The sequence below is a fragment of the Ixodes scapularis genome, unplaced genomic scaffold (genome assembly GCF_016920785.2).
Source record: "Ixodes scapularis isolate PalLabHiFi unplaced genomic scaffold, ASM1692078v2 PGA_scaffold0__279_contigs__length_252992795, whole genome shotgun sequence".
In the NCBI taxonomy this organism is placed as follows: domain Eukaryota; kingdom Metazoa; phylum Arthropoda; class Arachnida; order Ixodida; family Ixodidae; genus Ixodes; species Ixodes scapularis.
Window position 1 is genome coordinate 86,476,847 of NW_024609835.1, and position 14,212 is coordinate 86,491,058.

Sequence of the window (14,212 nt, forward strand, 5' to 3'; positions counted from 1 at the left end):
TGAAAGTAACTGACATTTTTCTCAAGCTGCTTTTAATCAGCAGTAAATAGGTGTTCTTTCAAATGGTCTTTTGAAGGGTATTTTATATTCACACCATAAGTATGTTTACTGACTATGTTAACTAACACTGAAGAAAATCTTCATGCATGGTCATACGGTGACTTTACCGACAAGCTGCGGGTAGAGTAACATACCTATGTTGCCTGGCAACAACAACTGTGGTGGTGTAAAATAAATGTGGTTGAAGCTCGCTGCAAGCATGCACTAAATGTAACATGCACAGTTACAATGGCACGTGAATATCCCCTATAAGGCTAAGAGGATGCCAACTAGTTTTGGACGCACCTCTCCAGCTCCCCGGTGTAGAAAGGGCGGGGGCTTGCTGCCTGGACAGCATCATCGGTCAGCTGGTAGTTCCGTGCCTCCAGCACTTGGGTGTCATCTCGCGGTTTATCGCACTGCTTGAATGAATACGGGCCACAAGCAAGATATGGGCAATCAGTTGGAACAACTCATTAAACTAAGATTAACGACATAATAATAAAGAGCAGACCTGCACAAAAGCGGGGCAATTAGAGATAAGGGGAAATATTTCTTTGGTACCTACTAGGATTCAGCAAATATTAGAATTGTCTAATAGTACTAGTTCAAATAATACGCTATTTGGTATTTACTTTGATAAGAACTGCAGTAAGACATTTTTCGAAGTGCTGATCGCGGTGGGTTAGCGTCATTGAGTGCGCTTCTTACCGAACACCGGTGCACTGCAGAGAAGCAACATCCGTGAAGCTCGCTTCTGCTGGTGTTGCTTCTTTGTAGTGTACCGGTGCTTGGTAAGAAGCACGCTCAAAGGAGCTTTCAAAGCGGGATGTGCACACACGTTCCTGGTTTATTTAAAAAGAAACAGGAACTTTGTGAATGTTTATATTTACATTGCAGTAAAATTTTCACGATTAAACTATGGCTATTATGCACGAGTACATGTTAGGCAGAGATGCCCTGACAACCTGTGGCAATCATTCGTGATTGTCTTCTTTTTTTTCTCCTAAAAATTCGAGATTGAAAAGAGGCTATTTGCATATAGCAAGAATATTTATAAATCCTCTCGATTAGCTGGGCACCTTTATATGTTTACTTTTATGTCAAGCATCTCATTTACTCCCAAAGGAGGTGTTGGACTTTCTGAGGTCACAGTCCATATATATAACTAGATACCTTAGCTTAGAAATGGACAAGTAAAAAGCTTGGAAACAACCTTCATGACCTCAGCAGGGTTTTTGTTTAAGCATGGTGTGGTTGTGAAAGGCTTAGAGAAACGTGGATATTATATTCGAAAATATTCGGCCAAAGCCCACTGTTCGCTTTGAATTAAAAATTAACTATTTGCACATGTCTGGGACCTACTAATCTTATAATTGCTTGTGTTTGGTTTAATGGCTGAATCAAAACTCAAGTCAGGCTCACTATCATTTATTTGAAAAGTGGATTTCATTTCTTCCTTCAGTCAAGAGCAAAAGGGTTAGCGTTAGAGAGTACACAAGACACCAAAGGTACCTGAAATTGCTTGCCAGATGTCAGTGAACGTTCCCATGCGGCTTTGGAATTTGCTTGGAACTTCAGTGGCCCGTCAAACGCTCGTCTGATGGCGGACATGTTGAAGGCGCAGATTGCAGACCCATAAATGCTGTTCCTGCAAAATAGATTAAAAAAAAAAAACCGTACGTTGATGTCCAACTTATGCATTAACAAAATGCCGTCTTCTAACTAGTACTGCACGCATTTCTCAGGGTGCCACAGTGCAAGCCTGTTCTATTCGAAAACTACCATGTTGCTGGTGACTTACGTAAATTTAGTGACTTCTTTCCTTTCAATCTTAAAATACTCCTACTCTGATGGCCACCTTGTAATAAAAAAGGAACTGCAGATTCCAATAAAAACCTTAACACATATTTTGCCGAGATGTCAGTCGAACGTCCCTCGTGACAAAAGACGTCGGGCAAAATTGGCAGCATTTGAGTACAACTTGAGAATGTTGTTATTCCATTTACAATGCCCAAAGGGGACACAAATGGAACCTCAAAAATGTTTCCTCTAAAAAGTACCGTACTCACCCAATTCTAACACGGCAACGATTATAACACTGTCAGAATAATTATTCTAACAGGGCCCCGATTTCCGTTTCGATTCGAAAGTTTGGATCATACACTTGCATTTGCTTACGACAGAGTTCTTGTGATCTTTTACGACGAGCGAACAATAGGGATCATGAAAGGGGAACAGCGCAAAATAAAAGAAGGACGAGTAGAAGAGGTAACGACAGACATGGCGCTGTTACCTTTTTCACTCGTCCCTCGTTTATTTTCGCGCTGTTCCCCTTTCATGATGTCAAACCAACTCGCCCAACTTTATGCGTTGTTGAACGATAGAGAGCCTATAGACTTAAGAAAGGGAGCAATTTAATGGTGGGCGCCTCCAGCACCGATTGGTCGCAAGTGTGCACGCGTTGCGTCGCCGTGTGGCGAAGAGGAAAGCGGGTGGAAATGCAGAGACACTTGCAGACGAACAACGCTTCCGTCACCTCCTCGCAGCTCGTGTAGCAAATACGGCCCATACACCACGTGATCCCAATCAAGCAGTTGCAAACTTTCCGTAATACAGGCTCTCCAAAGAACACACTATGAGGTGGCCCTGGAACTGCTGTTCGCTTGAGCGAAGGTTTTGCAGTATTTGTGGGATCAAAGGTATATAATACCTACGACAAACGGTCATTTGTAAGACGTTTTTCGAGTCAATTAAGAAAGAACTATGTGCAAATTTAACGCATTTGGTCATAATCAATCACGAGCGTGTGAACCAGTGCACAGTCAAAACAAGTGCACGCATTAGAAACAGGTAAGCACGGTAGCCTGGGGTCGGGGTAGAGCTCGGCGGCTTTAGGTGCAGATATTTCTTTTGGAGAGTGGGCCTGGATGTCGAGCGAGCGACGAGTTTGAGGCTGGGACCCTCCAATGTCTCCATCTAGATACGCAGCAAGCTTTGCAAAAGGTCTACTTGATTCATGCTTGGCAGATAAGAGCAGTATCGCTTCATGGCAGAAAGGCACGATCTTGAGCGTTCGGCGAAGCGAGGGCTACTCACTCTCCCGTCGTGAATGTGGCGTAGAAGAGCTCCTCGTCCTCCAAGTAGTGCACGCTCTGTATCTCGTTGTAGTAGAAGGGAAAGAGCCCCGGCAGGGAGCAGTTGAGTCGAGCCTTGAGGAAGGTGGTCCAGTTGTCTTTCAGGCTCAGCCTGCCGCCCTGGTCGTTCTTGCACACCCTGGCAACCCGGGAGTACACCGCCTGCGTGAAATAAAAACGTTGGAGGTACACATTCCAGTCGCGGCCCTCGTCACCGAGACAGGAGACATCTTCGTACAGATAAAGAATGGAGGAGCAAATAAACGTTGAACGTGCACAGCCGGTAGAGAACCAACTACCGTAAACATGAAGGTAGGAAGCTTCTGGAGGCGACATCAGGCCTCCAGAGGTGAAGCCAGAAGTGTGGAGGGACATGTCCCAAACGATGACCAAAGCCAAGAACTGCTATTGGACAAAAAGGAGTGCTGACTTGGCACCAACAGCTGTTTTGGTCACCCAAGTGACCCACACGAGCTATTAGTGCCAAGTCTGCTCTCCCTTTCGTCCAATAGCATCTCTTGGTTTTGGTCATCGTCGGGTGCGTGTCTCTTCGCACTTCTGGCTTCACCTACGGTGGCCTCACGCAGCGGCGTAGACTTTCCATTTTCCCGGGGGGGGGGGGGGGGGGGGGCGGGGCAGGCTGAGAAGTTCTTTAGGGGGGGGGGGGTGCGCATTATCTTTTCACCAGAACTGGAGATTGAAGCTAACGAAAGCACGCTGGGATTTCATTTCCCATGTATTTTGTCAATAAAGGCAACGTGGGTGTTATTTTGTTTATATGCCACTACTAGAAGCTCGTTACATGGCACGTAAACAGCGTCTCGGTAAGGATGATGGCCTGGGCCCGGAGGGGGGGGGGGCTCTGCCCCCCCCCCGGATCTTACCAGGGGAGGCACGAGCCCCGATGCCCCCCCGAAGTCTACGCCTATGGCCTCACGTTGCCTACAGAAGCTTCTTACATCTATGACCGTAAAATACCAAGCACGCACATACATCACAATAAGCGCCAACCCGCTCTTTTCGAAAAGTTTAAAAATAAATGCAAAGGACATATCGACCATTGAACCCAGGCTTAGATGCTCCTGCGTGTCAACCGTACCTCCGGGTACGCCAGCACAACGCAATGAAGGTTCATGTGCTGAACCGGTCCCAAGAGATGAAGTCCAACATGCCTTGTGCCCCCTTCTGTCTTTCTGCTCTCAAACCTTATGAGTGCCCATTCTCCGGTTTTTCAAGATCGTTGATCTCGATTTTGGGATGGAAGCATGCTCGGTGTATTATGCTATGTCCAAATCTGTCGCGGTAATACATTGCAATGTAAATTTTTTCTTTAGGCAGAGGATATTGTTTCACCACTGTTGGGGACCAATTTAGACATTGAAGTGCAACTGCTAATCTGAAACCTTTCCTGTGCATGGAGCACTTGTCGTCAACAAATAAAAATAGAATGGAACCTTAAGAAGGTGAGATTTCGTCTTGTGGTTCACATGTTTTCAGTACAGGCCACGTTCAAGTACTCCCTAGCAGTGGCACCTTAAAAAGACATTAAAAGTGACCTTCCACTTTTTCTGAAAGGGTGCTTTTTGTTGCAGCAAGACCAAATGCACCATTTAGGAAAACATTCCATATATGTTTTTCTCACACAGCAGCAGTTTGCAAAAAGGCAGGAAAGTTGAAAGATGAATACAGATTAAGGAAGTGCCTACCACTGATTTTGGATGAGTGCTTACTCGGTGCTTTATGGTCACAAAAGAGACAAGTGAGAATAAAAGATAATATATCTGAGTAAAAAAAAAAAAAAATTGATTCAATAGACAAAATATTTTGGTTTAGAAACAGAGAAAACTTCTGAGGACATCACGCAATGTTGCAGCTAAGCTGTCAGAAATAGTTTATGCATATAACCTAGGGTGACCATATTCCTCACGGTAGAAAACAGGACATCCGGGCGGGAAAGAAGGGGGAGGGAAGGAGTTTCCAATCGAGATTCTACATGTGTGCTATACCCAGTTTTTCAAAAAAAAATATCCCTACACACCTGCCTTCGCGAGAGAAAAAGTGTTTGTAGGCAAGGACAGTTGTAAATTTTACTCTCTGGGTAAATATTTTAAAGTACCGATGCTTATTTTTGTAAGATATACTTGTAACGAGTAGGCATAGTTTCGGTTTGCTTTAACTCGCTTGGTGCCGATTTCGAAACTACGCACTCCTGCGAAAACGGGACATAATTTTTTATTAGGACAAAAAGACGGGACGGCAGAAGTGGACCTCAAAAACGGACTGTCCCGGCCAAAACGGGCCGTCTGGTCACCCTAATATAACCACAAGTAATATTTCAAAACAGTTTGAGTTAAGGAGTAAACCTTTCATGTGCATTCATGCCACAACAGAGTACCAGAAGTCGCCAAAAGAAAACTTACTTTTATACTCAAATTGGAGGCTGCGCGCACCTCAATAAAAAAACTCTAGTTCCATGTGCAACAAAAGGTGGTCTTACTTTTCCGCAGTTCATAAATTCCACCGCAGACTCCCGGTAGAAGACGTAGACAAACTCTCCAATCTCGAAGGACCCCACAAAGCTTGGTTCTGAAATGAAGTGTGACATAGTTCTCTTTATTCAGAGCCCTTACCAACAGAACGGGTAAATTGAAAGACTACAAAAGAGTGTTTAAAAATAACAAAGCTGGGGTATGTGGACAGTTGTGAGTAAAAAAGAAAAAAAAAATTTCACAAGCCCAGGAGTAAAAAAATTATTACATTGCAGTAATTCTATTCAACCACAAGAAATGTGGAACAATTTTCTAATGAAAGAAAATCGACAATTGCGGGATTCTAAGCATATGAAAAAACAAAGCAAAGTAGCAGTTGTGTCCAAGTTTTTCTGATCCTGCGCTCTTTTCTTTGCATTGTCTCCCACCTGCATTCAAGTTTCAAATATTTAAATACAATATTCAATGCCACGCTCTCTCTTTGAGATGTGTTTACAGCTACATTGAGTTGTACCCGTGCCACTCTCGTTACCCCCAAAGCAAAAATTGCAGGCACGTTTTATCAACCAAATGCGATGAATTACAAATACCTTAGAAGCACGTTGTTAGAGAGAGAGAGAAGACGACGACGATCCTATCTCTGGTAACCCATTTTGTGCTCTCCGAAGTAATCGTAAGAAACTACTGTTTTTCGTTTTGAGTAACCTCCAATTCTGTGACTACCACTAGAGAAAAGTACCTGACCTTTGTGTTCAAAGGGCCTCCTTTTGGGAGGCCGGAAAAATCTCGGAAATGACAACTGAGCCTCTGACCCCACCGAACCAACTCTACATGGAAGAGGACGAAGACCAGGCTACGGGCCCCATAGGTGACCTTCCACCTACTGATTCCATAAATGACTCACACAGTAGTTCCTCATCGACAATTGTATCCCTACGTGACGACGACGACATGCTCTCCGATGACACACAGTACGAACTAATGCATGGAAAGAAAAGACGCAAGACAAGCCAGAGCCCTGCATCACCACCTACGAACGAAACCAACTTACAGGTCGGATACACAGTACTGTTCATCCCGACAGCAAACAACAAAGTGGGATCTCTCAGCAAATTAAAGCTCACGGACTTCCTCAACAACGTTGCTCCAGGCATGGTCAGTGTAGTTCGAGTGAACGCAGCACGTAACATCGTTGCAGTAGATGTGAAACGACCTCTCTACAAGGCCGAACTTCTAAAGATAACAAAACTCTGTGACGTGCCTGCAAGAGCTTTTATACCTCGAGATCGCTTCAACTGTTTCGGCGTACTTCGAGATATTGATCCCGACTATACCGAACAAGACGTCAAGGCGCAGCTACAGTCCTCCATTGGAGTAACAGAAGTGAAGCGACTAGGCAAAGCATCGCCTGTTGTGCGAGTTGCATTTGCAGGTAAAATGGCACCCCAGCATGTCAAAGTGGGCCTTGTGAGGACTACAGTAATTCCTTATCAAGCACGACCCCTGCAATGCTACAAATGCCATAAATTTGGTCACATTGCAGTTGCATGCGCTGCAGAGTTCCAAATTTGCTATCAGTGTGGGCAAAGTCATGAAGGCGCATGTGAGGCCACCCCGAGCTGCGTGAATTGTCGAGGAAATCACACCTCTAATGCAACAGAATGCCCGGTCAAGCAAAGGGAAACAGAAATTATGAGATACCAACACGAAAATAACACGACACTTCGTGAGGCAAGGGGTGCTGTGTATGCGAAACGTCAAACCAACAAGCAAGTGAATGAAAAACATATACAGAGACCTAACATAGCCAGTACGACAGCGCCACCTTTGACTGATGAGGCGTTCCCTCCTTTGAGCAGCTCGGGGAAAACGGCTGAAGATGACCCCACCGCGGCATCCACATCATCAGACACACTAGGAAATTCTCAGAAACCATCCTTTTGGGAAAAACAACACATCAAAGACATTATCTCACACTCGTCTCCTCATACACATGCGTCGACTCCCAACCAGGCGAATGGAAGAGCACCTACCTCACTGATTAAAGTGATAGTGCCGTTAATTTTCTCCGTCCTTCAAAAAATATTGGACACAATACCACCATCATCAACGCTCCACCAAGTGATCACAGCAGTCCTTTCATTAGAGTCCATTATTTCAATGGCGTTCTGAACTATTCTCAAGCACGCCATACTCGCACTAAAAGGTCTATAACGCCTCCACGAAGCCCAGTGCTTTCACTTTTCTGCTCCAATAGCTAAACGACAATCAACGAAAAAGGCCAAGAGCATAAAACCTTTGCCAACTATACTACAATGGAATGTAAACAGCCTTCGTCCTCGCCTACCTGAACTTCGGCGCCGCCTCCTTACACTGCAAACAGATGTTCTCGCACTACAAGAGACTTACTTACCTAAAGGGCTTCACCGATTCTCCCCATATGTCCAGTACCACAGTGATACAATTCAACCCGATGGAAAATCTCGTGCATCCTTATTCATAAAAAAATCAATCTGTCAAAAAGAAATACCTTTGAAAGACTTCAACTCTACATATGACGAACACGTCGCGGCAATCATACGAATAGCCAAGCAGGAAGTTACTGTCATATCCACCTATGTTCGACCAAATACACCTTGGAATCCTAACGCAATCCGGAAAATTCGTGCACGCTGTTCTGGACCCATCATCTGGTGTGGCGACTTCAACGCAAACCATCCAGCATGGGGAAGCGACAGCACTACGCGACGAGGCACCATACTTTTGGACATCATCGCTGATTTGAACCTCCGCTGCATAAACACCGGAGACCCTACACTAGTACGGCCCAACCTTGAAAAAGCAAGCGTCCTAGACCTCATTTTGGTATCGCCTGAAATAGAGATAGTCTGGAGTCTCGAGCCCGACACATGGGGCTCAGATCATATTCCAATTCACCTCACTCCCCGCTGTGGCCTCGCACCAAAACATTGTGTACATACAGTAACGAATTGGGATATGTATCGACAAATACTAGCAAAACTCTTTAAAAGCACTGGCACGGGTAGCATCCCACTGGAAGATGCAATATGTGTAGCTATCTCTAAAGCCACCAAAACAGTCACCCTACCCGCGAACAACCCAGTTCCTGACCTTATATATCTCGAAATCCGCGCTGCCTCTCGACGAGCTCAGCGGATTGCGAGACGCACAAATGCCCCCGCCGACTGGACAAAATCAAGGCGAATAGACGCAAAACTATGTCGTCATACCAGACGCCTAGGTAGACAACAATGGCAACTTCGAAGCGAATCGCTTAAAACTGATTCGGGGTCGAGGCTACCTTGGACCACTGTGAGATGCTTACTTGAGCCTGTATCTCAAGCATATCCTTTTGCTGAGATAGCGATAAAAGACAACCTCAAAAACATTGACGCTACGGATAGACCCCTTCTTCTAGAGTACCTCAACGTGATTTGGCGATCCGGCAAACTTCCTTCCTCCTGGCTACATTCTACTGTAGTAGCCGTCCCAAAAGCAGGCAAGTCAAAAGCCATCATAACATCTTACCGTCCAATCTCCTTAACCTCCTGTGTCTGCAAGCTTTTAGAGCGGATGATCCACCGACGGCTCAGCTGGCAACTTGAAGACGCACAAGCGCTACCACCACAGCTATCAGGGTTTCGCGCGGGCTGCTCAACAGCGGACTCGATTGGAAATCTGACATCATCACTAGAGCAAGCCAAGGCACAAAAACACGTTCTTCATGCTGTCTTTCTAGACATTCACCGAGCATTTGATGCACTTCCACACAACGTGATTATGGAGCGCCTTCGTCATATCGGTGTCAGAGGGAGAACGTACAAGTTTATTGCGTCGTTTTTACAACGAAGAACCTTCCATGTAAAAATAGCTGGGCATACAAGTTCGCCCCGCGACTCTTCCCAGGGAGTACCGCAGGGAAGCGTCTTAAGTCCCTTGCTATTTAACATCGTGATGGCCGGCCTACCTTCTGCGCTTCCTAAAGGTGACACAATCGCAGTCAACTGCGCTATCTATGCAGACGATGTTGCGCGTTGGCCCCGTACGCCAGAGCGGGGCCGACGCGCATCTCGTACGGAGCCAACGCGCATCTCGACTACAATACAAGCCAAACTCCAACAGTCCTTGAACACAACAGCCGCATTTCTCTACCACGCGGGTCTCACGCTGTCAGTAACAAAGACATCGGCGTTGAGCTATCGGCCAAGAGCTAGACTTAAAGGAAAATTCAGCTTGCTACGCGTAGATGGCAAACGGATTCGCAGAAGCACTGAGGTGCGATATCTTGGTGCAATCATTGACGACCGAGGAAATTGGCGCCCAGCCGTCAAACATACACTAAATGAGGCTTGCAAATTACTTGGCGCTATCCGAAGAATAGGAGGCCGCAACTGGGGTGCCAGTCAACAAGTCATGCTTACGCTGTATCGCGGCCTTATCGTCAACCGAATATTATATTCCCTCCCCCTGCTGGAGATTCTGGATTCTCAATGGAAAACTCTCGAGACATTTCACCGCAACGCACTCAGGATTTGTCTCGGACTGCCACGCTCGTCACATAACGTCTCCACTATAGTCGAGGCAGGTGACTCACCACTAAAAACACAATCACAAGAGAGAACACTACTTCACGCAGCCAGACTGTTCAGAGTACCATCATACGAGACACTCATTGACAGCATACTACTACGCCATCACTCCTACCTTGGTAAGACCATGAAACGCTTCATTGACCACGTCGGCTACCCAGAGAACATCCCTCCCCTCCCCCCTCCACACCGGCAGAACGATCACCTCCACATAACAACAGAGATCATGGACCTCCCACGACGAGGCCACGTCGCCGATATCGTGGCACGCGACATCGCAAATGACGTCATCCAGTCCTATTGCAACATGAAGCACATATATACCGATGGAAGCAGGAAAGACTTATCCACCACAGCTGCTTACATCATACCAGAATCTAATCAATCTTCTACAGCCAAATTGAGCTACTGTACCGACACGACCACAGCAGAACTTGCTGCGATATGGCTCGCGCTCTCCGAGTTAATAAAACTTTCAGAAAATGAAAAAGTGGCTATTTTCACGGACTCGAAAGGAGCCTTACGACAGCTCCAAAACTTGAGAAGGGGAACTCCTTTGGCAAGATCCATTGTTCAACTCGTACACCACATGGCTAAAGAAGGATCAATCATCTACTTTCAGTGGATCCCTTTGCATGTGGGTATACATGGAAATGAAAGAGCAGATGCCCTTGCAAATGAAGCCCACAATAATGTATCCCAAGTAATAGAAATACATCCATACAACAACTATCGACTCATAATCCATAATGAAGCACAAACTAATCACCCCCACCCAGGAACGGCTTCTGGACTACCTCCTCCAACCATTCCTAAAAAGAAATTCCCGAGACCGCAACAATCGTTGCTACATAGACTACGAGTCAACTGTGCAAACACCTACTCTCGTCTACATCTCATGAGACAAGCGTCTAGCCCAAACTGTCCCGCATGTGATGAAAGAGAAGATCTGGACCACATCTTTTGGACATGCCCACAAAACGCCAATTCAAGAAACGTCCTGAAAAAATCTATTGCGAACGGCAGTAACCAGGATACCCGAAGTCTTCTTTTTCCCGCAGGACCACAAGCACTAAGGGTGCAAACATTCAAAGTCATCCTTCTTTTCCTCCAAGAGACTGGCCTCTCAACACGCCTCTAGGCTGTACTGACGGGCGTCAGCCATCCTCCTCCTCTTAACCACTCTTGGTTTCCCTTTCCCCAAGCAGAACGAGACAGCTGACCCCGCTATTGGGAGACTAACCTCTCGTTCCGCATTACCCCCTTTTTCTTTTGCTCAATAAACTCACTCACTCACTCACGTTGTTAGTGAAAAGAACTAGAAAAGGAAATAGTATGGTGATGAAATGGTTGTAATATGCCGTGCCCACATCGAAGAAAACGTCAAGGATGGCTTCTAGGACAACCTCTAGGGTGACGTCAAGCATGACGTCTAGGACAACCTCTAGGGTGACGTCAAGGGCAACATCCAGGACAAGGTCAAGAATGATGTCTAGGACGACCCCTAGGGAGACCACTAAGACAACCTTAAAGACAATGTCAAGGACGGCCTCTAGGATTTCATCCAAGACGACTTTGAGGATGACGCCCTAAAGGACACCATCAAGAATGACCTCTAGAATGACCTCTCGGACTACCTCAAAGACAACCTCTAGGACAACATCAAGGACGACATCAAGGAAATCAGTGTCAGCTACTGACGCTTACGCGACCGGCACTTAGGCGAACAGAGCTTATGCAACCGGCGCTTACGTGACCTTGATTATGCGACCTTGCACTCCAGCCATGGGCATAACGTGACCTTGATTACGCTACCTTGACGACATGACCAAGAGGGCATGACCTTGAGGATGAGGACAATACCTTGAAGATGGTTGGGCCTATAAAGCTGCCGCTTTAAAAGCAAAAGAGACGCCCAAAGGGGTGCATTGTTTTTCAGAACTTTGAGGACGAAGCATACAGGAGGGGCTCACCGCTTAGCCACTTGTGGTCAAAGGTTGGCGTCCGCAGAGAGCGGCCCTTGCCCATGCCGCGGTACAGCGCGTAGTCCCTGGCGGAGAAATCGAGCGGAGCAGCCACGTAGTAGTCCCCCTGCACCGTCATCAGTTCGCTGCTGTTGGAGTGTGGGCTGTATGGAGCATAGCCCACTCCGTCCACCTGCTGAATCACGTTCACCAGGGAATTGATCTGGAACATAATTCGCCAACAGGTCACGTGACACTCTTTGCAACCTAAATAGAATCTCCTCAAAAGTGTGCACCATCTAGATGCTGCTGCGCTAATTATCCGAGCCCATCATTGTTTGGGCACACACTCTGAGAGCATGTGCTGAACACGAGGGTGGCGTCTGCGTTCGGCTTGAACTTGGCTTTTGAAAACAGGGGCTGCGTCAACATCCGGCGAGGACCCCGATCCAATCACACCTTTTGTACCCAGGAAATGGAATGGTGCTCAATGGGATTTTGAAAAGGGTCTATTCTAACCACAACCTGCTCAATAAAGAACAACCAGGCCAACTCTCCTCGCTCTATGGGAGCGCGTGCGGCGCATGCCTAGGAATACCACGTGACCCTGGCTCAGGGACCGAAAAATCCGCGGGGCGCCGCTGAGGTTTATCACCACGTGCAGAGGGCAGGTGGCTGTTGTGAGGTCGCATAGCAGTAAGCGTGTTTCTATTTTTATTTTATCGGTGCTCTCTTATTTTTTTGTTACATTTCTAATAAACTGAATTGAGTGGCAGCATATTTCACTCGGGACTCTATGCAAGTGACGAGTCAGTAGCAGAGTGTTTATCTTCCGCTGTCGGTTCGTGCGAGTAAATTGTGGCTGGCATCGTTCTTTGTGATCATTCTCAAATTGTCTGCACAAGCCAATGGTGAAGTTGCAAGTTCATGCTTTCTTAAAGCAGACACATATGTATTTTAAATGTAAATTGCAGGACTTGCCTTAATTGAATATGCTGTAAATAATAGACAGTCAAAGTAACAAGACATGCGGGCGAGCTGGCGAAGGGCAGTACGAAAGTGACATTTTTTCTTGGGAAGTAAAATGTGGTTGGTAATAAATTAAACGAGGAATCCTGGCACACTCTTCACGAATATTTAGTCATTGTTCAAAAGGTCTCCATTATTATTTACTCATTAACTTTTTATGTCAGAGAACCGATTAATATGTTTAATTTTGAACACGTAACGGAACTTGCCTCGTGTTTGGAAGTTGTGTCGTTGCGTCGTCGGTTGGTTAAGAATTAAATAATAAAAATTTTAGTACACAATTTCTTAAATGTCTGCCAATAATGTGGCAGTACTTTACGTAAATGTCTACATTAAATCTGCTATACTTTGCAAGAAAAAATTTTGAGGCATTATTACTCGGGATAAAAAGACAATGCAAAGTTTCTTAGCAGCTGCTTGGAAGTAGCACTCTTAGCGTGCCTTTCACTCAGAAGTAATTTTATTGCTTCTTTGATTTATGAAGCATTGCGCATAAGAAACACAAACATACCAGGTGTTCAGGAGAAATCAGGGCCATATTTTTTCTGACCGCAAAAATAAACTATGCATCACTGAACGCTCAGTCTCCGCCAAAATATAGCAGGCCCGTGAATACAAGAAGATAAGCGATGTCTGTTAACACAGACAGACCCCATTTTCTCATTCAAATTTCTTCAGCTCGGCGAGATACGCGCTCCATACGGTCACCGGGAACTCGTGCAAGGCTACTCCCGTAGACATCAGAGTGCCCGACTTCAGAGTCGACAAAGCATCATTTTGTTGCAATATAAATTAACAGGACCAAATTCGACGAATGGGAGTTGTAGTTTAATCAGAAAGTATGAGAAAAAAAATACTTTAAGTACAATTACATACTCACATAACATATTTTAAGTAAAGTACAAGTTTTATTAACCTACTTGAAGTAGTACTTTAAGTACAAT

The 14,212-nt window shown here is 45.7% G+C and overlaps 1 protein-coding gene across 4 annotated transcripts in view; it reads right to left on the bottom strand.

The window, feature by feature from the left end:
* Positions 1-14,212, bottom strand: part of LOC8024075 (semaphorin-5A) — a 238,193-nt gene that overhangs the window by 38,565 nt on the left and 185,416 nt on the right. For 2 of the 4 annotated variants that reach the window (XM_042288927.1, XM_042288931.1), the window contains exons 7-11: positions 12,249-12,462; positions 5,674-5,762; positions 3,139-3,338; positions 1,555-1,690; positions 346-461 (exon numbers count right to left, since the gene is read on the bottom strand). In XM_042288927.1, coding sequence (XP_042144861.1) covers positions 346-461; positions 1,555-1,690; positions 3,139-3,338; positions 5,674-5,762; positions 12,249-12,462 — 755 coding nt within the window. The remainder of the gene's footprint in view (positions 1-345; positions 462-1,554; positions 1,691-3,138; positions 3,339-5,673; positions 5,763-12,248; positions 12,463-14,212) is intronic. The other 2 variants (XM_042288929.1, XM_042288934.1) reach the window with 1 other exon arrangement.